The sequence below is a fragment of the Procambarus clarkii genome, chromosome 61, assembly GCF_040958095.1.
Source record: "Procambarus clarkii isolate CNS0578487 chromosome 61, FALCON_Pclarkii_2.0, whole genome shotgun sequence".
Classification (NCBI taxonomy): domain Eukaryota; kingdom Metazoa; phylum Arthropoda; class Malacostraca; order Decapoda; family Cambaridae; genus Procambarus; species Procambarus clarkii.
In genome coordinates, this window is record NC_091210.1 from 409,127 (window position 1) to 435,685 (window position 26,559).

Sequence of the window (26,559 nt, forward strand, 5' to 3'; positions counted from 1 at the left end):
CGCCGGCACTCGGATAGTAATCTTGGGCATAGCATTTTACCAAATCACCTCATTCTTTGGGGCACACGTGAGGAACACAAATGCGAACAAGCCTGAATGGTCCCCAGGACAATATGCAACTGAAAACTCACACCCCAGAAGTGACTCGAACCCATACTCCCAGAAGCAACGCAACTGGTATGTACAAGACGCCTTAATCCACTTGACCATCACGACCGGACATAATGAGGTGATAGCCGAGGCTATTTGAACCACCCCACCGCCGGCACTCGGATAGTAATCTTGGGCATAGCATTTTACCAAATCACCTCATTCTTTGGGGCACACGTGAGGAACACAAATGCGAACAAGCCTGAATGGTCCCCAGGACAATATGCAACTGAAAACTCACACCCCAGAAGTGACTCGAACCCATACTCCCAGAAGCAACGCAACTGGTATGTACAAGACGCCTTAATCCACTTGACCATCACGACCGGACATAATGAGGTGATAGCCGAGGCTATTTGAACCACCCCACCGCCGGCACTCGGATAGTAATCTTGGGCATAGCATTTTACCAAATCACCTCATTCTTTGGGGCACACGTGAGGAACACAAATGCGAACAAGCCTGAATGGTCCCCAGGACAATATGCAACTGAAAACTCACACCCCAGAAGTGACTCGAACCCATACTCCCAGAAGCAACGCAACTGGTATGTACAAGACGCCTTAATCCACTTGACCATCACGACCGGACATAATGAGGTGATAGCCGAGGCTATTTGAACCACCCCACCGCCGGCACTCGGATAGTAATCTTGGGCATAGCATTTTACCAAATCACCTCATTCTTTGGGGCACACGTGAGGAACACAAATGCGAACAAGCCTGAATGGTCCCCAGGACAATATGCAACTGAAAACTCACACCCCAGAAGTGACTCGAACCCATACTCCCAGAAGCAACGCAACTGGTATGTACAAGACGCCTTAATCCACTTGACCATCACGACCGGACATAATGAGGTGATAGCCGAGGCTATTTGAACCACCCCACCGCCGGCACTCGGATAGTAATCTTGGGCATAGCATTTTACCAAATCACCTCATTCTTTGGGGCACACGTGAGGAACACAAATGCGAACAAGCCTGAATGGTCCCCAGGACAATATGCAACTGAAAACTCACACCCCAGAAGTGACTCGAACCCATACTCCCAGAAGCAACGCAACTGGTATGTACAAGACGCCTTAATCCACTTGACCATCACGACCGGACATAATGAGGTGATAGCCGAGGCTATTTGAACCACCCCACCGCCGGCACTCGGATAGTAATCTTGGGCATAGCATTTTACCAAATCACCTCATTCTTTGGGGCACACGTGAGGAACACAAATGCGAACAAGCCTGAATGGTCCCCAGGACAATATGCAACTGAAAACTCACACCCCAGAAGTGACTCGAACCCATACTCCCAGAAGCAACGCAACTGGTATGTACAAGACGCCTTAATCCACTTGACCATCACGACCGGACATAATGAGGTGATAGCCGAGGCTATTTGAACCACCCCACCGCCGGCACTCGGATAGTAATCTTGGGCATAGCATTTTACCAAATCACCTCATTCTTTGGGGCACACGTGAGGAACACAAATGCGAACAAGCCTGAATGGTCCCCAGGACAATATGCAACTGAAAACTCACACCCCAGAAGTGACTCGAACCCATACTCCCAGAAGCAACGCAACTGGTATGTACAAGACGCCTTAATCCACTTGACCATCACGACCGGACATAATGAGGTGATAGCCGAGGCTATTTGAACCACCCCACCGCCGGCACTCGGATAGTAATCTTGGGCATAGCATTTTACCAAATCACCTCATTCTTTGGGGCACACGTGAGGAACACAAATGCGAACAAGCCTGAATGGTCCCCAGGACAATATGCAACTGAAAACTCACACCCCAGAAGTGACTCGAACCCATACTCCCAGAAGCAACGCAACTGGTATGTACAAGACGCCTTAATCCACTTGACCATCACGACCGGACATAATGAGGTGATAGCCGAGGCTATTTGAACCACCCCACCGCCGGCACTCGGATAGTAATCTTGGGCATAGCATTTTACCAAATCACCTCATTCTTTGGGGCACACGTGAGGAACACAAATGCGAACAAGCCTGAATGGTCCCCAGGACAATATGCAACTGAAAACTCACACCCCAGAAGTGACTCGAACCCATACTCCCAGAAGCAACGCAACTGGTATGTACAAGACGCCTTAATCCACTTGACCATCACGACCGGACATAATGAGGTGATAGCCGAGGCTATTTGAACCACCCCACCGCCGGCACTCGGATAGTAATCTTGGGCATAGCATTTTACCAAATCACCTCATTCTTTGGGGCACACGTGAGGAACACAAATGCGAACAAGCCTGAATGGTCCCCAGGACAATATGAGGTGATTTGGTAAAATGCTATGCCCAAGATTACTATCCGAGTGCCGGCGGTGGGGTGGTTCAAATAGCCTCGGCTATCACCTCATTATGTCCGGTCGTGATGGTCAAGTGGATTAAGGCGTCTTGTACATACCAGTTGCGTTGCTTCTGGGAGTATGGGTTCGAGTCACTTCTGGGGTGTGAGTTTTCAGTTGCATATTGTCCTGGGGACCATTCAGGCTTGTTCGCATTTGTGTTCCTCACGTGTGCCCCAAAGAATGAGGTGATTTGGTAAAATGCTATGCCCAAGATTACTATCCGAGTGCCGGCGGTGGGGTGGTTCAAATAGCCTCGGCTATCACCTCATTATGTCCGGTCGTGATGGTCAAGTGGATTAAGGCGTCTTGTACATACCAGTTGCGTTGCTTCTGGGAGTATGGGTTCGAGTCACTTCTGGGGTGTGAGTTTTCAGTTGCATATTGTCCTGGGGACCATTCAGGCTTGTTCGCATTTGTGTTCCTCACGTGTGCCCCAAAGAATGAGGTGATTTGGTAAAATGCTATGCCCAAGATTACTATCCGAGTGCCGGCGGTGGGGTGGTTCAAATAGCCTCGGCTATCACCTCATTATGTCCGGTCGTGATGGTCAAGTGGATTAAGGCGTCTTGTACATACCAGTTGCGTTGCTTCTGGGAGTATGGGTTCGAGTCACTTCTGGGGTGTGAGTTTTCAGTTGCATATTGTCCTGGGGACCATTCAGGCTTGTTCGCATTTGTGTTCCTCACGTGTGCCCCAAAGAATGAGGTGATTTGGTAAAATGCTATGCCCAAGATTACTATCCGAGTGCCGGCGGTGGGGTGGTTCAAATAGCCTCGGCTATCACCTCATTATGTCCGGTCGTGATGGTCAAGTGGATTAAGGCGTCTTGTACATACCAGTTGCGTTGCTTCTGGGAGTATGGGTTCGAGTCACTTCTGGGGTGTGAGTTTTCAGTTGCATATTGTCCTGGGGACCATTCAGGCTTGTTCGCATTTGTGTTCCTCACGTGTGCCCCAAAGAATGAGGTGATTTGGTAAAATGCTATGCCCAAGATTACTATCCGAGTGCCGGCGGTGGGGTGGTTCAAATAGCCTCGGCTATCACCTCATTATGTCCGGTCGTGATGGTCAAGTGGATTAAGGCGTCTTGTACATACCAGTTGCGTTGCTTCTGGGAGTATGGGTTCGAGTCACTTCTGGGGTGTGAGTTTTCAGTTGCATATTGTCCTGGGGACCATTCAGGCTTGTTCGCATATATATATATATATATATATATATATATATATATATATATATATATATATATATATATATATATATGCGAACAAGCCTGAATGGTCCCCAGGACATATGCAACTGAAAACTCACACCCCAGAAGTGACTCGAACCCATACTCCCAGAAGCAACGCAACTGGTATGTACAAGACGCCTTAATCCACTTGACCATCACGACCGGACATAATGAGGTGATAGCCGAGGCTATATGAACCACCCCACCGCCGGCACTCGGATAGTTATCTTGGGCATAGCATTTTACCAAATCACCTCATTCTTTGGGGCACACGTGAGGAACACAAATGCGAACAAGCCTGAATGGTCCCCAGGACATATGCAACTGAAAACTCACACCCCAGAAGTGACTCGAACCCATACTCCCAGAAGCAACGCAACTGGTATGTACAAGACGCCTTAATCCACTTGACCATCACGACCGGACATAATGAGGTGATAGCCGAGGCTATATGAACCACCCCACCGCCGGCACTCGGATAGTTATCTTGGGCATAGCATTTTACCAAATCACCTCATTCTTTGGGGCACACGTGAGGAATGAGGTGATTTGGTAAAATGCTATGCCCAAGATAACTATCCGAGTGCCGGCGGTGGGGTGGTTCATATAGCCTCGGCTATCACCTCATTATGTCCGGTCGTGATGGTCAAGTGGATTAAGGCGTCTTGTACATACCAGTTGCGTTGCTTCTGGGAGTATGGGTTCGAGTCACTTCTGGGGTGTGAGTTTTCAGTTGCATATGTCCTGGGGACCATTCAGGCTTGTTCGCATTTGTGTTCCTCACGTGTGCCCCAAAGAATGAGGTGATTTGGTAAAATGCTATGCCCAAGATAACTATCCGAGTGCCGGCGGTGGGGTGGTTCATATAGCCTCGGCTATCACCTCATTATGTCCGGTCGTGATGGTCAAGTGGATTAAGGCGTCTTGTACATACCAGTTGCGTTGCTTCTGGGAGTATGGGTTCGAGTCACTTCTGGGGTGTGAGTTTTCAGTTGCATATGTCCTGGGGACCATTCAGGCTTGTTCGCATTTGTGTTCCTCACGTGTGCCCCAAAGAATGAGGTGATTTGGTAAAAATGCTATGCCCAAGATAACTATCCGAGTGCCGGCGGTGGGGTGGTTCATATAGCCTCGGCTATCACCTCATTATGTCCGGTCGTGATGGTCAAGTGGATTAAGGCGTCTTGTACATACCAGTTGCGTTGCTTCTGGGAGTATGGGTTCGAGTCACTTCTGGGGTGTGAGTTTTCAGTTATATATATATATATATATATATATATATATATATATTTATATTTATGATCGATGCTCCCTTCGGGAATCTTAATTTTAAGATGAATAGGAAAACCAGGGATATACTGAACATCTTGTATCAGAATCTTTACTTTAAAAAACATAACGTTTCGAATACTTCTCGTATTCATCATCAGATCTAAAAGAAAAAAACAGAAATCACAGTCAAATAGCTGGTAAACAAAGAACTCATACTGAATATAATTGCCTATCAAAGAAAGGAAAAAGCTTAAAAAACAAAACACTTAAGCGCACTTAAAGTGATCAATACAAATAAAACTTATTAACTGTCACATATATTAAAACTAATTTAAAATCCATTAAACTACAAGATGAAATTTATAACTACTAAAACAAACCATTCTATTAAACTTACGTGAAGTGATCAGAAGTGAAACTTGATACCTAACACATAGATACTAAACACTATAACAAATATTTATATAATGACTACAAATCTACAAAAAATGTATATAAAATACAAACAGAATAAACGACAATTATAAAGTACTAACCAAAATCTTATAAAAAACTCAAATATTAAATAAAATTAAATACCAAAAAATGTATTATATATCCTAAATAAAAGATTATATTAATGTACAATGTTAAGACTTGAAATAAGTAAGAAAGGGCAAAGACATGGTAAACTACACAAAATTAAACTACCAAAATAAACTAAAAATCAAATTACAAGGCCTACTGTGCATTATACAGTGTACAATTGAACAGCTGAAAGGTTGCTATTTAACAGAGGCCGAAGCTCCTTTATATATAAGGATTCCATTACTCTCAAATCTGACTGGCCATTCATACAAGTGTCCAGAATTTTAAAATCAGATTCCAGCAGAGAATGATCAAACTCATAACAATGGTTTCTAATCTCCGAAAATGCTGGTTTAGACAATGGTAATCCAGTCCTAAAAGATAATCCCCGGTGCTCAAGTATCCTAATCTTAAAGTTCCGAATGGAACTCCCGACATATCCAGCATTACAAAAAAGTGTCATCTACATATCTACGTTTCCGTCACGTAGATATGTAAACGTCATCTACGTTTCCTCTGTTGGAAACCATTGATATCTGTGTAAGTCAATTATTTGCTGACACTAACTTAGTGTTTGGATTTTGTAGTAAAATATTCAGACGGCTGTTAGAAATAGCAGTTAAAGACTCCATCTTTATGTTTAATAGTATTTATTATAAACAAATTGATGGAGTAGCAGTGGGGTGTCCTTTAGGTCCTGCACTGGCTAATGCTTTTTTGAGTTTTCACGAAATAAATTGGCTTGATAATTGTCCTTCGGCCTTTAAACCAGTCTTGTACAGAAGATATGTAGATGACACTTTTTTGTTGTTTAGGGACCAGTGTCATATTGAGAAATTTAGAGAGTATCTTAATGCACAACATAGTAATATACGGTTTACTGCAGAGTGTGAAGTTAATAATTCATTGTCGTTTCTTGATGTAAAAGTGAATAACCTCAATGGGTTCAACACTAATGTTTTTAGGAAACCAACCTTTACTGGTTTAGGTTTAAATTTTAATTCCTTTGTTCCTGATATTTTTAAGAAAAATGCTATTAACACTCTACTGAATAGGGCCTTTGTTTTATGTTCTAATTGGAATAACTTTGATCAGGAAATTAATTTTCTTGTGAAATTTTTTTCAAATAATGGTTATCCTGTGCATATGGTTTATACTTTTATAAGGAATTTCTTAAATAAGAAGTTTCACCCATCGTGTAGGATCACTACAGTGGAAAGGGATCTTAAATATATTAAATTACCATTTTATGGCAGTATTAGCTTTTCTGTAAGGAGTCGTTTGAGGAGACTGTTGCAGCAGTGTTATCCTCAAGTAGACTTTAGATTTATTTTTGTCAACACAAATACCATAGGCTCTTTTTTAAATTCAAAGATACAGTGCCTATCCCCTTGTGCTCAAATGTCGTATATATGTATAATTGTTCCAGCTGTAATGCTGGATATGTCGGGAGTTCCATTCGGAACTTTAAGATTAGGATACTTGAGCACCGGGGATTATCTTTTAGGACTGGATTACCACTGTCTAAACCAGCATTTTCGGAGATTAGAAACCATTGTTATGAGTTTGATCATTCTCTGCTGGAATCTGATTTTAAAATTCTGGACACTTGTATGAATGGCCAGTCAGATTTGAGAGTAATGGAATCCTTATATATAAAGGAGCTTCGGCCTCTGTTAAATAGCAACCTTTCAGCTGTTCAATTGTACACTGTATAGTGCACAGTAGGCCCTGTAATTTGATTTTTAGTTTATTTTGGTAGTTTAATTTTGTTTAGTTTACCATGTCTTTGCCCTTTCTTACTTATTTCAAGTCTTAACATTGTACATTAATATAATCTTTTATTTAGGATATATAATACATTTTTTGGTATTTAATTTTATTTAATATTTGAGTTTTTTATAAGATTTTGGTTAGTACTTTATAATTGTCGTTTATTCTGTTTGTATTTTACATACATTTTTTGTAGATTTGTAGTCATTATATAAATATTTGTTATAGTGTTTAGTATCTATGTGTTAGGTATCAAGTTTCACTTCTGATCACTTCACGTAAGTTTAATAGAATGGTTTGTTTTAGTAGTTATAAATTTCATCTTGTAGTTTAATGGATTTTAAATTAGTTTTAATATATGTGACAGTTAATAAGTTTTATTTGTATTGATCACTTTAAGTGCGCTTAAGTGTTTTGTGTTTTTTAAGCTTTTTCCTTTCTTTGATAGGCAATTATATTCAGTATGAGTTCTTTGTTTACCAGCTATTTGACTGTGATTTCTGTTTTTTTCTTTTAGATCTGATGATGAATACGAGAAGTATTCGAAACGTTATGTTTTTTAAAGTAAAGATTCTGATACAAGATGTTCAGTATATCCCTGGTTTTCCTATTCATCTTAAAATATATATTTATATATATATGTCGTACCTAGTAGCCAGAACGCACTTCTCAGCCTACTATGCAAGGCCCGATTTGCCTAAGAAGCCAAGTTTTCATGAATTAATTGTTTTTCGGCTACCTAACCTACCTAACCTAACCTAACCTAACGTTTTCGGCTACCTAACCTAACCTAACCTATAAAGATAGGTTAGGTTAGGTTAGGTAGGGTTGGTTAGGTTCGGTCATATATCTACGTTAATTTTAACTCCAATAAAAACAAATTGACCTCATACTTAATGAAATGGGTGGCTTTATCATTTCATAAGAAAAAATTAGAGAAAATATATTAATTCAGGAAAACTTGGCTTATTAGGCAAATCGGGCCTTACATAGTAGGCTGAGAAGTGCGTTCTGGCTACTAGGTACGACATATATATATATATATATATATATATATATATATATATATATATATATATATATATATATATATATATACTCCTCTATATATATATACTCCTCTATATATACTCGGGTATGTTGTACTCCTCTTGACATACCCGAAAATATTCTAAGGAAACTACTCCAAGCTTGTACTAAAGAGGCACCCTTCTTGAGCCCGGATGGGCACATGTATAAGCAAGTAGATGGGGTCGCCATGGGTTCTCCCCTAGGTGTCCTGTTTGCAAACTTCTACATGGGTACCATCGAGCAAAAAGTCTTAGTCGACATGAACTTGAATCTGGCCATATACTGCAGGTATGTTGACGACATTTTTACACAGGTACCTGATGTCAGACATCTGCAGGAGCTGAAGGAGGCATTTGAGCAGAGTTCCATGCTGCGTTTCACTTACGAGATGGAAAAGGATGGGAAGCTGCCCTTTCTAGATGTAACAGTCATGGAAAAGAGCGGAGGTTTCCAAACTGCAGTCTACACTAAGGAAACGAACATAGGAATGTGCCTAAATGCCAACAGCGACTGCCCAGACAGGTACAAGAGGAGTGTTGTTAACGCATATGTCGACCGTGCTCTAAGCCACAGCTCAGAATGGAAGCAAGTCGACGAAGAACTCTGTAGGGTAAGGCAGGTCCTAGTCAACAACGGCTTCTCCAATGGTTTCGTCGAAGACATCATAAGAAGGAAAGTGAAACGCCATGCAACCTCTGAAGAGACAACTAACACAACACCTATACCCCCTATTAGACTATTTTACAGGAACTTCTCTTTTCCACAGCTCATAAAACAGAGGAAAGGGTCCTGAAAGATATTGTTAATAGAAACGTTATCCCTACAGACAAAAATCAGAGGATACAACTGACGATTTACTATAAAACCAGAAAAACGGCCAGCCTACTCATGAGAAACTCTCCAGACACAAAGCAGAACGCTTTAAAAGAGACCAACGTCGTCTATGCCTTCAAATGCCCACTTGGGGACTGTAAGCTCCAAAAAACCCAGTATATAGGCAAGACAACAACATCTCTTTCTAGGCGTTTAACGATGCATAAACAACAGGGCTCCATTAAGGAACATATAATCTCTTCCCACAACCAAACCATCGCCAGAGAAATCCTAGTAAACAACACAGAAATCATCGATAGATACAGCGATAGCAGGCGGCTTGACGTTTGCGAGGCACTACACATTAAGAAGTCAACACCAGCAATCAACAGCCAATTAATGCACAACTATATTCTACCCACCTCAAGACTCCGCTCCAATATAGAAGCATAAGACTCCGCTCCAATATAGAAGCATCAAGAAATATGGACCAATAGGCTTTCTACAATCACTTCCATTTCAATACCCATTGTTGCGTGTTCTGTCTTGTGTTGATGAAATTAATACCCTATTATTGCCACCTCTTGTTCTGTCTTGTGTTGATGAAATTAATACCCTATTAATGCCACCTCACCCCATCCACCTCACTCAAATGTAGATATAAACAAAATCGGAGATGTCTAAGTTCTATTCAGTTGTGTATTTGTAAACTAAAGTCTTTGAAAATGTAATAAGTTTTACGAAACGCGCTCGTGTCACGTCAGACTAGAAATAAAAATGAATTTTGGAGAATTTATTTTTGAATTACCTCCAACAGTGAAAAGAAATGTACGAAAGATTGAGAAAATTCGTGTTAGAATTATTAATCTTACTTTTTCGGTCATATTTAATAATATATATATATATATATATATATATATATATATATATATATATATATATATATATATATATATATATATATATATATATATATATATATATGCCAGGAAGGGCCAGGAAGGCATAGATAGCGTGAATCAGCCGGCAGTAAGACAAGCAGTTAGCGTCTTGTCGCCCGGTGTCTTTGCCTCTGCCCAGACAGCGGGTGTCCAGGTGTCTCGGGTACTAGAGGGTGGATGGGGGGTGGTGTCTATCTAGACACTGAGGCGTCTGAGAATGTATTGTTGTGGTTGTTGATGCTGATTCCTTATGTTGGAGCATGCAGATACATTGGTGAATAGGCGGTACTGGAAAGAGGCAGGATCTACTGCCTAAGCAGGAGATATCCAAAACACCAGCTACCAACCAGCAGTTGTTACTAGCTTTCCCAGACCATTTACTGTTGTTCCCAACTTTCTTATAGAGTTTAATGTTTTTACTAGCATTCCCAGAGAGTTTAATGTTGTTCCAGCTTTCCCAGAGAGTTTACTGATGTTTCCAACTTTTCAATAAAATTTACTGTGGTTACCAGGCTTTTCCAGAGAGTTCAATGTTCGTACCAGCTTTCCCAGAGAGTTTAATATTGCTGCAAGCATTTCCAGATAGATTAATGTTGTTACCAGCTTTTGCAGAGAGTTTAGTTATATTAAATGCCATCACAGAGAGTTTACTGTTGTCACAAGCTTTCTCAGAGAGTTTAATGTTGTTTCCAGCTATACAAGCGAGTTTAACCTTGTTACCGGCTTTCCCAGAGAGTATATTACTGTTACCAGCTTTCCAAGAAAGTTTAATGTGGTTATCAGATCTCCAAGAGAGTTTAATGTGGATACCATCTTTACCAAACAGTTTAATGTTGTTACAAAAATACCCAGGGAGTCTTCTTTTGTTTCCAGCTTTTTTCAGAATGTTTAATGTTGTTACCATATTTCCCACAGAGTTTACTGATGTTATCAGCAATCCCAAGGGAGTTTATTGTTGTAATAAGCTTCCCAGAGAGTTTAGTGTTTTTACCAGAATTACCAGACAGATTAATGTTTTTTCTATCTTTCCCAGAGAGTTTAATATTGTTACCAGTTTTCACAGAGAGTTAATTGTTGTTAACAACTTTCCCAGATAATTTGATTTTGTTACTAGCTTTCCCAGAGAGTTTAATGTTGTTACCAGCTATCCCAGAGAGTTTTCTGTTTTTTCAAGCTTTTCCAGAGAATTTACTGATGTTACCAGCTATCCCAGAGAGTTTAATGTTGTTACTGTCACGCGTCGCTCACCTTAGCCTTGTGTGATGGGATTTACACTTAAACAACGGAGGTGTATGTTAATGATCCTATAACCCCCCACGCTGCGGGTCTTCACCCCCTCTACTGGGGCACCGTTGACCACACTCAGGGAGCTCTCCAAGTCATGCCTGAAGTCCGGTCCCTGCCACTACGTGACTATGGAGCTACGGGAGAGAGGAGAAAGCCCAGCACACACTGCTTGATACTGACAAAGAGCTGAAATCTCTTGAAACCTTGCAAAATGAAGCTATGCGTCTCATCCTTGGGGCTTCAAAGTCCACGAGAATAGTTAATATGAGAGCAGAGTTAAAATTACCTACCATAAGTGAGAGAATTTTGTCTATTAGCACAGTTTTCGGCGTGAAGGCATTGAGTAGTTCTAGACAACACATGAAGTTTCAAGCTTAACTTTCTAATATGCTGCACTCACCTGAGGTCTATAGAAGAAGAACGAAATCTGATTATGTATATTGGTTCTACAAGGTAGCTAACTCCATCAAAATATTAAATATGTACCCAACTCAACTAATGATTAATGAGCCAATTACTCCATGGGATAACTGGGATCTATCAGTTGATTTTGTAAATGCGCCCAAGAAAGATAGTGTGCACACTACATTATTAAAACAGTTAACACTGAAAAGCATCACTGAAAGTACTCAGAGTATGGGTAACGATGTGTATCAGTGCTATACCGAAGGCTCTGTAGAAGAAGGTGGACGATGTACCGGATGTGCATGTAACATATTTGAACAATCTTCTCTCGTACATACAGCAATGAAGCGCGTCAATGACTGGGCAAGTACAACTCAAACCGAACTTGCAGGCATATACCTTGCCACTGAATTTTTAAAAGACAAAGGCAGTGGACTGATATACTGTGACTCGCAGAGTGCACTCCTGGCATTGAATGCACATAGTAGTGACACCCAGAAAATAGTCAGTGATATTCGAATGAATGTTTTAGCTGCTAAAGAAAACAGATTTGAGGTTAAATTCCTATGGATACCATCACATGTTGGCATCTCAAGGCATGACACTGTTGATATGCTTGCAAAGACAGCCTGCAGAAAACCTGTGGTAGAAATTGATATGGGTGTTTCATTAGCAGTGACAAAGAGAATACTTAAACAAATATCTAGTGAAGATCTCACCGACCTAACAAATTCACAAAGACCTGAAAGTTGTAGCATTAAATATTATGATAGATATCGTGAGGAGACATTCACATATGTGACTAATAGAACAAGAACCCGGCAATGTGATGTTATAGTGGCCAGAATACGCCTGGGATATAGACGTATCTGGCAGCTTTCTCAAAACCAAAATGTCGAGTACACAATGTGTCAACTTTGTGAAAGAGAAAACATGCACTCTCTTGAACATTATATTGTAGAATGTCCCATACTAACTGACTCTCGCCCTCCTGGGCTAAGGTATGCTGAACTCTGTAATTACTATATGAGTACTGGAACACTTGATGATATATTGGACTTGTATCCAAGATTGACCATGTAATATACCAATTATACAATGTATATATATGATGTAACTATATAACCTGAGCTTGTAAAAGCACCTTCATCACCTTCAGTGATTAAGTGCTTAATTGCACACTAGTTTCTTTATCAGCTATCTCACCCTGTCAGAGTAAATGAGACAAATGTATGTGAATGCATGTGTGTGTATATATGTATGTATATGTGTGTGTGTGTATGTATATGTATGGGTATAAAGTATATATGGAAGCTGATCAGAATTACATTTCACCTTTGTGAATGTACATTAATGACACTATGTAAAAGACACAATGCTGGTTAGCATTGTATATGTGTGGCCACATCTGTGGTAGAAAAAAACTGCTTGAGCTCGATCCTGCAATGTGCAACACCCCAGAGAGAGCGCCAACGGCCATACCACGTTGAGAGCACCGCTTCTCGTCCGATCAGCAAAGTTAAGCAACGTTGGGTTTGGTTAGTACTTGGATGGGTGACCGCCTGGGAACACCAAATGCTATTGGCAATAATGTTAAGGGGGGAGCCGAGCGGACAGCACGCTGGACTTGTGATCCTGTGGTCCTGGGTTCGATCCCAGACGCCGGCGAGAAACAATGGGCAGAGTTTCTTTCACCCTATGCCCCTGTTACCTAACAGTAAAATAGGTACCTGGGTGTTAGTCAGCTGTCACAGGCTGCTTCCTGGGGGTGGAGGCCTGGTCGAGGACCGGGCCGCGGGAACACTAAAGCCCCGAAATCATCTCAAGATAACCCCCACCGGGCTTGCCCACCTACACGTGAAAAGTTTTGCGGGACCTCCGGTCGTTACCTCAGTTCTCAACATTTATTTCGGTCGCCAGCTGGGTAATTTTCTCTGCGTCCCGGCAACGGTCGCCAGCTGGGTAATTTTCTCTGCGTCCCGGCAACGGTCACCAGCTGGGTAATCTTCTCTGCGTCCCGGCAACGGTCGCCAGCTGGGTAATCTTCTCTGCGTCCCGGCAACGGTCGCCAGCTGGGTAATCTTCTCTGCGTCCCGGCAACGGTCGCCAGCTGGGTAATCTTCTCTGCGTCCCGGCAACGGTCGCCAGCTGGGTAATCTTCTCTGCGTCCCGGCAACGGTCGCCAGCTGGGTAATCTTCTCTGCGTCCCGGCAACGGTCGCCAGCTGGGTAATCTTCTCTGCGTCCCGGCAACGGTCGCCAGCTGGGTAATTTTCTCTGCGTCCCGGCAACGGTCGCCAGCTGGGTAATTTTCTCTGCGTCCCGGCAACGGCCACCAGCTGGGTAATCTTCTCTGCGTCCCGGCAACGGTCGCCAGCTGGGTAATCTTCTCTGCGTCCCGGCAACGGTCGCCAGCTGGGTAATCTTCTCTGCGTCCCGGCAACGGTCGCCAGCTGGGTAATCTTCTCTGCGTCCCGGCAACGGTCGCCAGCTGGGTAATCTTCTCTGCGTCCCGGCAACGGTCGCCAGCTGGGTAATCTTCTCTGCGTCCCGGCAACGGTCGCCAGCTGGGTAATCTTCTCTGCGTCCCGGCAACGGTCGCCAGCTGGGTAATTTTCTCTGCGTCCCGGCAACGGTCGCCAGCTGGGTAATTTTCTCTGCGTCCCGGCAACGATCGCCAGCTGGGTAATCTTCTCTGCGTCCCGGCAACGGTCGCCAGCTGGGTAATCTTCTCTGCGTCCCGGCAACGGTCGCCAGCTGGGTAATCTTCTCTGCGTCCCGGCAACGGTCGCCAGCTGGGTAATCTTCTCTGCGTCCCGGCAACGGTCGCCAGCTGGGTAATCTTCTCTGCGTCCCGGCAACGGTCGCCAGCTGGGTAATCTTCTCTGCGTCCCGGCAACGGTCGCCAGCTGGGTAATCTTCTCTGCGTCCCGGCAACGGTCGCCAGCTGGGTAATCTTCTCTGCGTCCCGGCAACGGTCGCCAGCTGGGTAATCTTCTCTGCGTCCCGGCAACGGTCGCCAGCTGGGTAATCTTCTCTGCGTCCCGGCAACGGTCGCCAGCTGGGTAATCTTCTCTGCGTCCCGGCAACGGTCGCCAGCTGGGTAATCTTCTCTGCGTCCCGGCAACGGTCGCCAGCTGGGTAATCTTCTCTGCGTCCCGGCAACGGTCGCCAGCTGGGTAATCTTCTCTGCGTCCCGGCAACGGTCGCCAGCTGGGTAATCTTCTCTGCGTCCCGGCAACGGTCGCCAGCTGGGTAATCTTCTCTGCGTCCCGGCAACGGTCGCCAGCTGGGTAATTTTCTCTGCGTCCCGGCAACGGTCGCCAGCTGGGTAATCTTCTCTGCGTCCCGGCAACGGTCGCCAGCTGGGTAATCTTCTCTGCGTCCCGGCAACGGTCGCCAGCTGGGTAATCTTCTCTGCGTCCCGGCAACGGTCGCCAGCTGGGTAATCTTCTCTACGTCCCGGCAACGGTCGCCAGCTGGGTAATCTTCTCTGCGTCCCGGCAACGGTCGCCAGCTGGGTAATCTTCTCTGCGTCCCGGCAACGGTCGCCAGCTGGGTAATCTTCTCTGCGTCCCGGCAACGGTCGCCAGCTGGGTAATCTTCTCCGCGTCCCGGCAACGGTCGCCAGCTGGGTAATCTTCTCTACGTCCCGGCAACGGTCGCCAGCTGGGTAATCTTCTCTGCGTCCCGGCAACGGTCGCCAGCTGGGTAATCTTCTCTGCGTCCCGGCAACGGTCGCCAGCTGGGTAATCTTCTCCGCGTCCCGGCAACGGTCGCCAGCTGGGTAATCTTCTCTACGTCCCGGCAACGGTCGCCAGCTGGGTAATCTTCTCTGCGTCCCGGCAACGGTCGCCAGCTGGGTAATCTTCTCTGCGTCCCGGCAACGGTCGCCAGCTGGGTAATCTTCTCTGCGTCCCGGCAACGCTTTCATTTCAAATTTGATAGTGTTGCCACCTAGTGTCACTTTTCTGTTTAATATCAGTACTAGTGTGGTGCAATATAATATCACTTGTTCACAATGTTCAGTGACATGAGGAGACATATAAAAGCGATAATAAAAGTAAATAAAATTTACTGAAGAGAAAACTACATAAACATGATAGAAGTATACGTGTAATAATATATAAATCAGATGACAGTGGCGCTTCTTTGGTGGCCTCCGGCAACCCGAGTCAGCTGAACGAATTTAAGGTGATATTTGCCCTTACGGGGGCCGGCTCCGTCAGCGAGGACCCATAATCTTCTCGGCTCCGCCACTCGCTGTCTTCACCAGGTAGAAGATGACCTATACAAGCTGCCCTACAGCCTAATCTACTCCTAAGAATCAATAGACATTCTAGTAACAACCTATATATACTTCTAGGCCTATCTTGCCTAATTATCAAGGGACAATGGAAGGGAATAATGATCTACCTCAAACATATCATACCCTCAGACGCCTGGACTCCGATAGTAGTCGTGGTCCTCAATCCCTCACGTCGTTCCTCAACGTTCCGGTCGAGCTACAGGTCCCTAGTCGTCGTGAAGATACGAGTCGTCTTCGTGCTCACTCCCAAATGTGCAGTTCCTGATCACTGGCTTGGCCAGTTGTCCCTGCTCACGTTGTCTCCCTCGATCCCTCCTTCACTGAGACCAAATACTCATAGATCCGGTTGCGACTTCTCCCTTCTGAGTTTCTAGTGGATGTAATCCAATCACAGCTCTGAGCACCTCGGAGTTCCGCTGGCGGGGAGCCACTAGCATCTCCTGTCGTCGCCGCTCTCAACTCCTCCAAGACTATCAACTCACAGTCCTCGGCACCCTCACACCACTGGAACTCGGCTTCCTCGCACTTCCCTAAAGTGTGTTAGTCTTCCGTAGTCACTGCAAATATGTCAGGCTGCGATATTCCCCTGGATGAGGCTCCTGGACCTAAGACGAGAGCACAACCAGCACAAGTCCGTTCTCAACCAAGTGCCGTGAATCTCTGAGAGCCCAGCAGTCTACAAGCCCCCAGCCCAGCCTCTCGGTGACGTCACAGTCTTCCAGGGGCGGGGTCTCATTGGTTAATCTCGTTACGTGACCACAGCCCGCCAATCGCCAGCCAGCTGGCGCCTTCACGGTTTTGGCGCACTTTTGTCGGTCCGTCTCCATTTTGTATACACTAAGGGTAAGGTGTACCCTTATACACTAAGGTAAGGTGTTCCCTTATACACTAAGGTAAGGTGTACCCTTATACACTAAGGGTAAGGTGCATCCTTATACACTTAGGGTAAGGTGTACCCTTATACACTAAGGTAAGGTAAACCCTTATACACTAAGGGTAAGGTGCATCCTTATACACTAAGGGTAAAATGTACCCTTATACACTAAGGTAAGGTGTACCCTTATACACTAAGGTAAGGTAAACCCTTATACACTAAGGGTAAGGTGCATCCTTATACACTAAGGGTAAGGTGCATCCTTATACACTAAGGGTAAGGTGTACCCTTATACACTAAGGTAAGGTGTACCCTTGTACACTAAGGTTAAGGTGCATCCTTATACACTAAGGGTAAGGTGTACCCTTATACACTAAGGTAAGGTGTACCCTTATGCAATAAGGGTAAGGTGTACCCTTATACACTAAGGGTAAGGTGTACCCTTATACACTAAGGGTAAGGTGTACCCTTATACACTAAGGGTAAGGTGTACCCTTATACACTAAGGGTAAGGTGTACCCTTATACACTAAGGTAAGGTGTACCCTTATACACTAAAAGTAAGGTGTACCCTTATACACTAAGGGTAAGGTGTACCCTTATACACTAAGGTAAGGTGTGCCCTTATACACTAAGGTAAGGTGTTCCCTTATGCACTAAGATAAGGTGCATCCTTATACACTAAGGTAAGGTGTACCCTTATACACTAAGGTAAGGTGCGTCCTTATACACTAAGGGTAAAATGTACCCTTTTTCACTAAGGGTAAGAGTCGGGTAATACACTTCCACTGTATACTCGTCTGCTGCATACCCAATGGGTAAGAATCGGGTTCATTACCCTTAAGGGTAAGGGTACACTAAGATTGTATACTCATCTTATATACGTGTAAGCCACCATGCAAGCCAAAACTAAAATAACCATTTTACACTTGAATAAGTACTCTTGCTAGCTGATACCTATGTCAAACGAAAACCTGCATCTCAGGAAACCTGCAGGGTGTAGTGATATGGATCTTCTCACTTGATAAGGGAAGATATAGAAGAGGGCATCGTAACATTACCAGCTTTTCCCTGAGAGTTTAATGTTGTTACCAACTTTCCCAGAGTGTTTACTGTTGTTACTAGTTTTCCTTAAGAATTTTACTGTTGTTACCAGCCTTCCCTGTGAGTTTAATGTTGTTACCAGCTTTCACAATAGAATTCAATGTTGCTACGAGCTTTCCCAGAAAGTTTAATGTAGTTACTAGCTCTCCAAGAGTTTAATGTTGTTTCCAGCTTTACCAGACAGTTTAGTGTTTTGCATGCTTTCCCAAAGGGTTCCCAAACGTCACAGCCCATATAAGAAGCCCTGCCAGCGTTCAGAGCGTCAGATTACCCTTCTGGTGTTCATTGCTTCAGCATCTATCCTTGCCTATGGGTGATGGTAGACGCACATAGAATTTAGTATAATGTTTTACTTTCACCTATGTTATGAATGTAAAATTCACATGTATATATATTTCTCTTTTGATTGTGTTCAAGCCAAGCGAATAAGGTAAGTTTTCATTAATTGTTATTTGTCATTTTGTGTAAAATTAAAATAATTTTTGGTTGTATTACATGTTTGAAGTTTTCATTTTCTTTTTTTTACCCGCAGCTCTCACACAGTAAAGGTATCCAGCAGTTATTTTTACTTTGTTTTCTCCTTTTTTGTATTAATGTGCAATTGGCACAACACCTGCCAGAATAGTTACTGCTCTATTACTGCGTCATATTATCATAGCAATATGGAAGTTGTAATGAAGGACCTGATGACTCCAATTGGAGCCCTGAGGACAGAGTTGGACTCTCTACAGGAGGAGGTACGACAGCTGAAACAACATCGAGAAGAAACGAAGGAGGAGACTAGTAGGAAAAAGACCTCGTCTTGGAAAGTAGTGAAGGACAGGGGCCTTAAGAAGACTTTGATAAATCCGCCTACAGACCCCCTAAGAACTTCTAATTCATTTGCCATATTGGAGGAAGAGTGCTGTGGTGAAACTGTGGGTCATACGAAAGGGAAAGCAACGAAGAACAACGAAGCGCAGGCCCCTCAGAGAGTAAAGAAAGTACCTAAGAGAACTTTAGTTGTGGGAGATTCCCAGATAAGGTATCTGGATAGAACGTTGTGCTAGAGATAAGAGGAACAGGTTAAGGGTTTGCTATCCCGGAGCTGGTATTGGAAATATTATAAACAACATGAATTATATTATGGCTGGAAATGGGAACAATCCTGTTACTTGCATTAGCGCGGGAGGAAATGATGTTGGTCGAGTTAGGAGTGAAGAACTGATTCAGAGGTATAAAACAGCCATAGAATTAGTTAGAAGCAAGGGAGGAATCCTGATCATATGGGGCATTCTTCCATGAAAGGGAGTGGGAAATGAATGGATGTCGAGGGCACTTGGTGTCAATTGCCGGCTGGAAAGATATTGCAAATCGAATGCAATATCTTTCATAGACAGCTGGGAACACTTCTATGGAAGAAATGAAATGTATGCTCGTGATGGGGTGCATCTATCGAGGGCTGGGGTTCTTGTTGTTGCGAACTCGTTGGAACCAGTGGTTAGAGGCGTTTGTGTGGGTTTAAACTGTTAGTAGATAGTGGTATGGGAATTCATTTGGAGGAAGGAGGTAATAAAAGTATGTGTTTGTGGGAGAAAATATTTGGCAAAATGATCAGGGAAAGAAAAGGGCCTCAAAATAACAATTCACTTAGGGTATATTACACTAACACTAGAAGTCTAAGAAATAAAATAAACGATTTAAATGCTCTTGTCTGCACAGAAAAACATAGATATTATTGCACTTACCGAGACGTGGATGAATGTAGAAAATAGAGAGCTATTAGCTAAATATCAAATAAATGGATTTAAACTATTTCACACAGATAGATATATTAGACGAGGAGGGGAAGTAGACATATAAGTTAGGGACAATTTGAAATGAAGTCTCAAAGAGGGAATCAAAACTGAGCCACATACAGAAACTACTTGGAGAGAATTAAAAAAAAAGGAAATAATATTATAATAGGAGTTATATATAGGCCACCAAACTTAGACAGAATGGATACAAAGCACCTATGGGATGAAATATCTAGAGCATCTAGATCTAACAGTATTTATGTCATGGGTGACATTAATTTTAATGGAATAAACTGGTCAAACAAAACAGGGAATAATGAAGCAGAAGATTTTCTGGAATTAATTGATGATTGCTTTCTTACGCAACACATTAAGGAACCAACGCAGGGAAATAATATTTTAGATTTAGTGTTAACTAACAGGGAAACACAAATTAAGGACATCGAAATAGGGAGTGAGCTAGGGAAAAGTGATCATAAAGAAATCAGATTTAGCATTGAATGGAATAGATCTGTAGGAGAAAATTATGTTAAAGTGCCCGATTTTCGAAAAGCTGATTTCAATAGCCTAAGAAATTTTTTGGGTCAAATAGATTGGAAAGTCTTGGGTATGGGGTGTGGGCTGGTATTGGAGCTAGACGCGAACCCAGCGATAGGTAACGTAAAAGGGGTTTTCGATGTGGATTCAAAATATAACCTATTTAAAAATATTCTAAGCAAAGCCCAGGAATGTAGTATACCATATAAATTGAATAGATCGAATACTAATGATCCAAAGTGGATAACAAAGGATCTGAAGAACCTTATAGGTAAAAAGAGAGCGTGGTACAAAAGGATTAAGAATGGGGAAGTCAGTTTAGAACAGGAATTCGTACAACTGGTTAGAAATACTAAAAAAGAGATAAGGAAAGCAAAAAGAAACTATGAAGTTCTCATAGCAGAGCAAGCAAAGACAAATCCTAAAGGGTTTTTCCAGTTATACCGGACAAAGATTAGGGAAAGGGTAGGTCCATTAAAAACTGAGACAGGTTAAATAACAGATAGTGATGAAGTGATGATTAGTATTTTTAATAAATATTTTATATCTGTATTTACTAACGAGGAACTTAACAATATGCCTTCAGCCGAACAAGTCTATGTGGGTGGGGACGAGGACAGGTTGACTAGTTTAGCAGTTACCAGGGAGGATGTTCTTAAACAAATAGTAAAACTCAAACCAAACAAATCCCCAGGGCCGGATGAAGTGTTTGCCAGGGTGCTTAAATAATGCAAAGAGGAGCTTTCCGAGCCACTGTCTACCATATTTAATAAATCAATAGAGTCAGCAGAGTGCCAGAGTTATAGAAAGTTGCTTATGTGATACCAGTTTATAAGAAAGGAGATAGATCACTTGCGTCAAACTATCGGCCAATTAGCCTAACGTACATTGTGGGAAAGTTACTCGAATCGATAATTGCAAATAAAATTCGTCTTCATCTTGAAAAACATAAATTAATAATAATGGAGTCGCAAAATGGTTTTATAAATGGCCGTTCATGTTTATCAAATTTGTTATCTTTTTATTCTAGCATAGTTGAGGCAGTTGATAGTGGTAAGGATTGTGATGTTGTGTACCTTGACTTTAGCAAAGCTTTTGATACAGTGCCACATGAAAGACTGATTAAAAAGATAGAGGCTCATGGTATTGGGGGTTCTATATTAAGTTGGATTACGGCATGACTATCCCAAAGGAAACAGAGAGTTAGTATAAATGGAGTCAAGTCAGAGTGGGAAAATGTTGTAAGTGGAGTGCCTCAAGGCTCTGTCCTGGGACCTCTGTTGTTTACAATATATATAAATGATTTAGATTCAGGTTTGAGTAACAACATTTGCAAATTTGCCGATGATACAAAAATCGGTAGAGAAATTAATACGGAAGAAGACTCACTATCACTTCAAGTTGATCTAAATAGGGTTTTGAAATGGTCAAAGGATTAGCAGATGCAGTTTAATGCTGATAAATGTAAAGTTCTGATGCTAAGTAATGATGATAGAGTTACAAGATACGAGCTAGATGGTGTTGAGATTGCGAAGTCGAATTGCGAAAGGGATCTGGGAGTTATGATTAGTAAGAACTTAAAACAAAAGGATCAATGCATGAATGTTCGTAATAAGGCAAATAGGACACTGGGATTTATTAATCGAAGCGTTAGCAACAAGACATCTGATGTGGTTCTTCAGCTATATCTTGCTCTGGTTAGGCACTATTTAGATTATACAGTTCAGTTTTGGTCGCCGTACTATAGAATGGATATAAATTCACTTGAACGTGTCCAGCGTAGGATGACTAAGTTAATTCCCTAAATTAGAAATCTTTCATATGAAGAAAGATTAACAAAGCTTAAGTTGCATTAACTGGAAAGGCGAAGAGTTAGGGGTGACATGATAGAGGTTTACAAGTGGATGAATGGACATAACAAAGTGGATATTAATAGGGTTAATAGGGATTATTAATAGGGATTGATAAAAAAAAAATTACTATTCGATCTTCATTTTTTTTAAATGAGAGCCATTGTTTTCCCACAGTCCTTCATAGGCCGCATGGGATTCTGGGTCACGCCATGCGGTCGGCCTAGGCCTTTGTTTACCTCTGTCGTGACCGGAATGCCGCCCTTCTGCGTCCAGAACTTGTGCACCTCTCTGCCATGTTTAGGCGTGTTTATTCGTTCCTGTGTCTTGCAATCACCGTATTACTTGAAAACATGGATCGTGGTAAAGGACAGAGCACTTCGGCGCCCAAGAAAGATACGAAAACCACGAAGGAGGATAGGTTGAGTATGCTCTACCAAAAGTTCAACAGGGTGAAGCTTACCCCCAGTAAAATTCCTGAATTGTTAGATAATTTATCTGATGTTGAGGGGGAAGAACGTCAAAGCGATTTCAGTAGTGATAATGAGGGGACCGTGACGTCTGATGAGTTTGATGAATCATCGAGTGAGGAGAGTAGCGAGGGGAGTGAGGATGAGGCGACGGATGAGGGCCGCCCCAAGCCACCCATAAGGAGGCATGCAGGACGGCTTCACCAGCCAAATCCTGATGATGCCTGGTCTAGTGACAATACACCACCATTTGTAGACAGTTTCACTGCCACACCAGGCCTAACTGTCCCAGTGCCAACCATTCCCGTGCAATTCATACAATTATTCCTGACATGGGCCCTCATTGAATATATCACAGTGGAAACGAACAGGTATGCCAGACAATTTATTCAGAATGCTTCCAGGCACACCATGAGGATGTGGCAAGAGGTATCGTTGAAGGAAATGGCCAGGTATTTGGGTCTGTCTATGTTGATGGGTATTGCACCCCTCCCGACGATGAGAATGTACTGGCAAACAAGCCGGTTGTGGCATATGAGGACCTTCAATATGTTCATGACTGCAAAACGATATCAACATATCAGCCAGTTTTTCCATAGTTACAACAAGCTTGCAATTTCCCCAAACAATAAGGACCGAATGGTAAAACTGCGCACAATCATTACTTATTTTACCACCAAGTTTGGCACATACTACGTTCCCAATAAAGCACTCAGTTTGGATGAAGGAACAATGTCGTGGCGTGGTCGTTTATCCTTCAAGGTTAACAATCCAAATAAACCAGATAAGTATGGGGTAAAGTTGTACATGCTTGCTGAGGCAGGGACTGGCTACATTATTGACTTTGAGGTGTATGCCGGAGTTGGTAAGACAACAGTGGAGACAATGATGGCCTTGATGCGGCCATTATTGCACAAGGGTTATCATCTCTCTATGGACAATTACTATAACTCTGTCCATCTCACTGAATTGCTACGGGAACATGGTGTGTACACTTGTGGAACACTCAGATTGCAGCGTGGCGCCCCCAAAGTTCTGCCACAACTTGCAAAAGGTACATTCCCTGTTGATCAAACCATTTTCAGGCGAAAGGACAACACTTTTATTATCCTATGGAAAGACAAGAGAGTGGTGTCATTGATCACAAACTGCCACAATGCTGACACACAAGAAGTACAACGAAGGAAGAGAGTGAGGAAACGTGACGGAGCAGCATCAGTAAAGATTGTAACTGTGCACAAACCCACTGTCATTTGCGACTACAACACAAACATGAAAGGTGTTGATCACTTCGACCAAATGGTCAAATATTACAGGTTCACCAGGAAATCACATAAGTGGACGAAGAAGATCACATTTAATTTCCTTCAGATGGCTCTACACAATGCCTATGTGTTGTACAAGATGTACACAACTGATGCCAAGAAATTGACCCTACTCCAGTTTCACGAGGTAGCAATATGGTCCCTGTTGTGGTGGGACCAGGATGAGTGGCCTGCCACTGAAAGCCCTATCCCACATGCTGAGGATTACCAAGATCCTTCTGATGATTTGGCACCACCGGGACCATCTGGAGTGAGGCGTCCTTTATTTCCTCCTCCACGCCAAGCACAAGACACATCCTCATCTGACACAGAACCTGAAACGGAAACGCCTGAACCTGAACCTCGTCCTCCACCAGTGAAAAACCCACGTATTGTTGATCCAGAGGATAGGCTGAACAAGAAGTTGACACATGCTATAGTGAAAATTGCAAAACGTAAACGGTGTCGTGTTTGCATGAAGTCAGGAATAAGGAGAGACTCTATGTATCAGTGCAAGACATGTGGAGTTGCTCTGTGTGTCACACCATGCTACACAAAATACCACCGCAAGAGGGTATTTTGGGTGGCGAGAAAATAGCGCCTCTGCAACCATCCACTCCACCTAACGGAACATCTGTTGAGCAGCTTCAGGGACATTTTCCTGAAGCAGGTGGAGTGGATAACCAAGTGCTCAACTTATTGACCTTCCATCTTCACATCGTGGGTAAGTACACACACTTTGTATACATCATTGTGAAGTTATTATTTCTTCTACTTTGCTGTGGGTACCTCTATATATATTCCAGTTCTTATTGCTTAGATTGGTATGTCTACATAGTGTATCTTATTGCGAGTATTTTGACACCAAAATGAACAATGTAGCACAAAAACTTCCATTGGAAAAATATTTTTGTTTGTCGGGTGTATTGGGTGTAGCGGGTGTGGAAACGGGTGTTCGGGCGGGTGAGGCCTCGACGTGTTTGGGGGTGAGGCGCGCCCATGTAGTATAACTTTTATGGATATGTCTGTGTAGGCAATTTTATTGCGATCACAGTGATACAAAACAAAACCATATGCAACAAGTTTTGACTTGATAAACACAGAGTAGAAACATATGGGCGGAGTTTGGCTGAGTTTAGCGTGAACGCGTAAGAAAGGACGCAGTTCTTTATTTGGTGGTGGCGTAATGTTAGCTTTGGTGAAATGTTATACATATGTTCCTATTGAACATTTCATCAGCTACACAGTTATACCAAAATAAAACACGTACATCGAAAATGAGGGTCACAAACATGAGGAGAGTATAAACTTTTCAGTTGTGGTTGAGCGCATGTGCAGCTGGGCGTGCTGGAGCAGGTAACCCTACGCCAACTTCCCACGTTCTTGCGGGTGGGGCGACACCATTATTTATGGTTTATATTCATATGTCCGTGTAGGGAATTTTATTGCGGTCAGGAATGATACAAAAAGAAACGACGAATAACAATTAAGGGGTTGGCAAACATAAAAACATCGTAAATATTGATGTGCATCAATATTTACGCATCAATATCCGTGAGCATCAAATATAAAATATTTGATGACAAGAAGGGAAGAAGGGACAAGAGACAAGAAGGGAACCCAAGACCAGCATCCCAGCAACACCAGAGGGGAGGGAAACACCACCACCCCTCTCTGCATAGAAACCCTCCATTTCCCTCACCGTACCTGCCCCCATCCAACCCTCCCTCCCCCCAACCCCATTCTGACCCTGGTGACCCCTCTCCCATTCCCATCATGTCCCCCCTCCCACCTTTCCCCCCTCCCCCTTCATCCCATACCCTCCCTATCCCCTCTTCCTCCCCCTCACCCCATATCCTCCATGTCCCCCTTATCTCCTTAACCCACACCCTACCTGTCCCCCCTTCCCTTATGCCACCACCCCCCCACCCCAAAATCCTCTGAGACCCTGCAAACCACCTCACAGATCTTCTCACCCACGGAACAGCTTTTCACACCAGCAGAATGCTTGTCAAGAAGGGGACAAGAAAATGACCAGAAGAAAGTGAGCTTCAAGGCAATGTACACTAACATAGATGGGATTACAAATAAAACAAGTGAACTTGGAGAATGGACACTAGAAGGAAACCCAGACATAATAGCACTAACAGAAACAAAGCTAACGAAAACCATAACAAATGCAGTGTTTCCACAGGGCTACTATGTAGTGAGGAAAGAGAGAGAAGGGAGAGGAGGAGGAGGTGGTGTGGCTTTGCTAATAAGAGAAGGTTGGAGTTTTGATGAGATGGTAATTCAGAATTGTGAAGGTTTCTGTGACTACATATCAGGCACCATAGCAACTGGAGGACAGAAAATTTTAGTAGTAGTCATATATAACCCCCACTGAACGACAGAAGACCCAGATAGGAATACGATAGAAACAACTTGGCCACCATCAATATAA

At 43.1% G+C, this 26,559-nt stretch overlaps 1 protein-coding gene and 1 non-coding gene across 2 annotated transcripts; both read left to right on the top strand.

The window, feature by feature from the left end:
* Nucleotides 1-13,360: 13,360 nt before the first annotated feature.
* LOC123748890 (5S ribosomal RNA) lies at nucleotides 13,361-13,479 on the top strand. Its single transcript, XR_006771825.1, has one exon. It is a non-coding gene; the product is annotated as a 5S ribosomal RNA (ribosomal RNA).
* A 9,216-nt stretch (nucleotides 13,480-22,695) lies between these two features.
* Nucleotides 22,696-24,714, top strand: LOC123759251 (piggyBac transposable element-derived protein 4-like). Its single transcript, XM_045744110.2, has one exon. It carries the CDS (start codon nucleotides 22,696-22,698, stop codon nucleotides 24,712-24,714), a length of 2,019 nt encoding a protein of 672 aa, XP_045600066.2.
* Nucleotides 24,715-26,559: the final 1,845 nt, after the last annotated feature.

What these genes read in the sequence shown, in the direction of transcription:
- LOC123759251 (XM_045744110.2), top strand. Translation starts at nt 22,696, where the DNA reads ATGGATCGTGGTAAAGGACAGAGCACTTCGGCGCCCAAGAAAGATACG.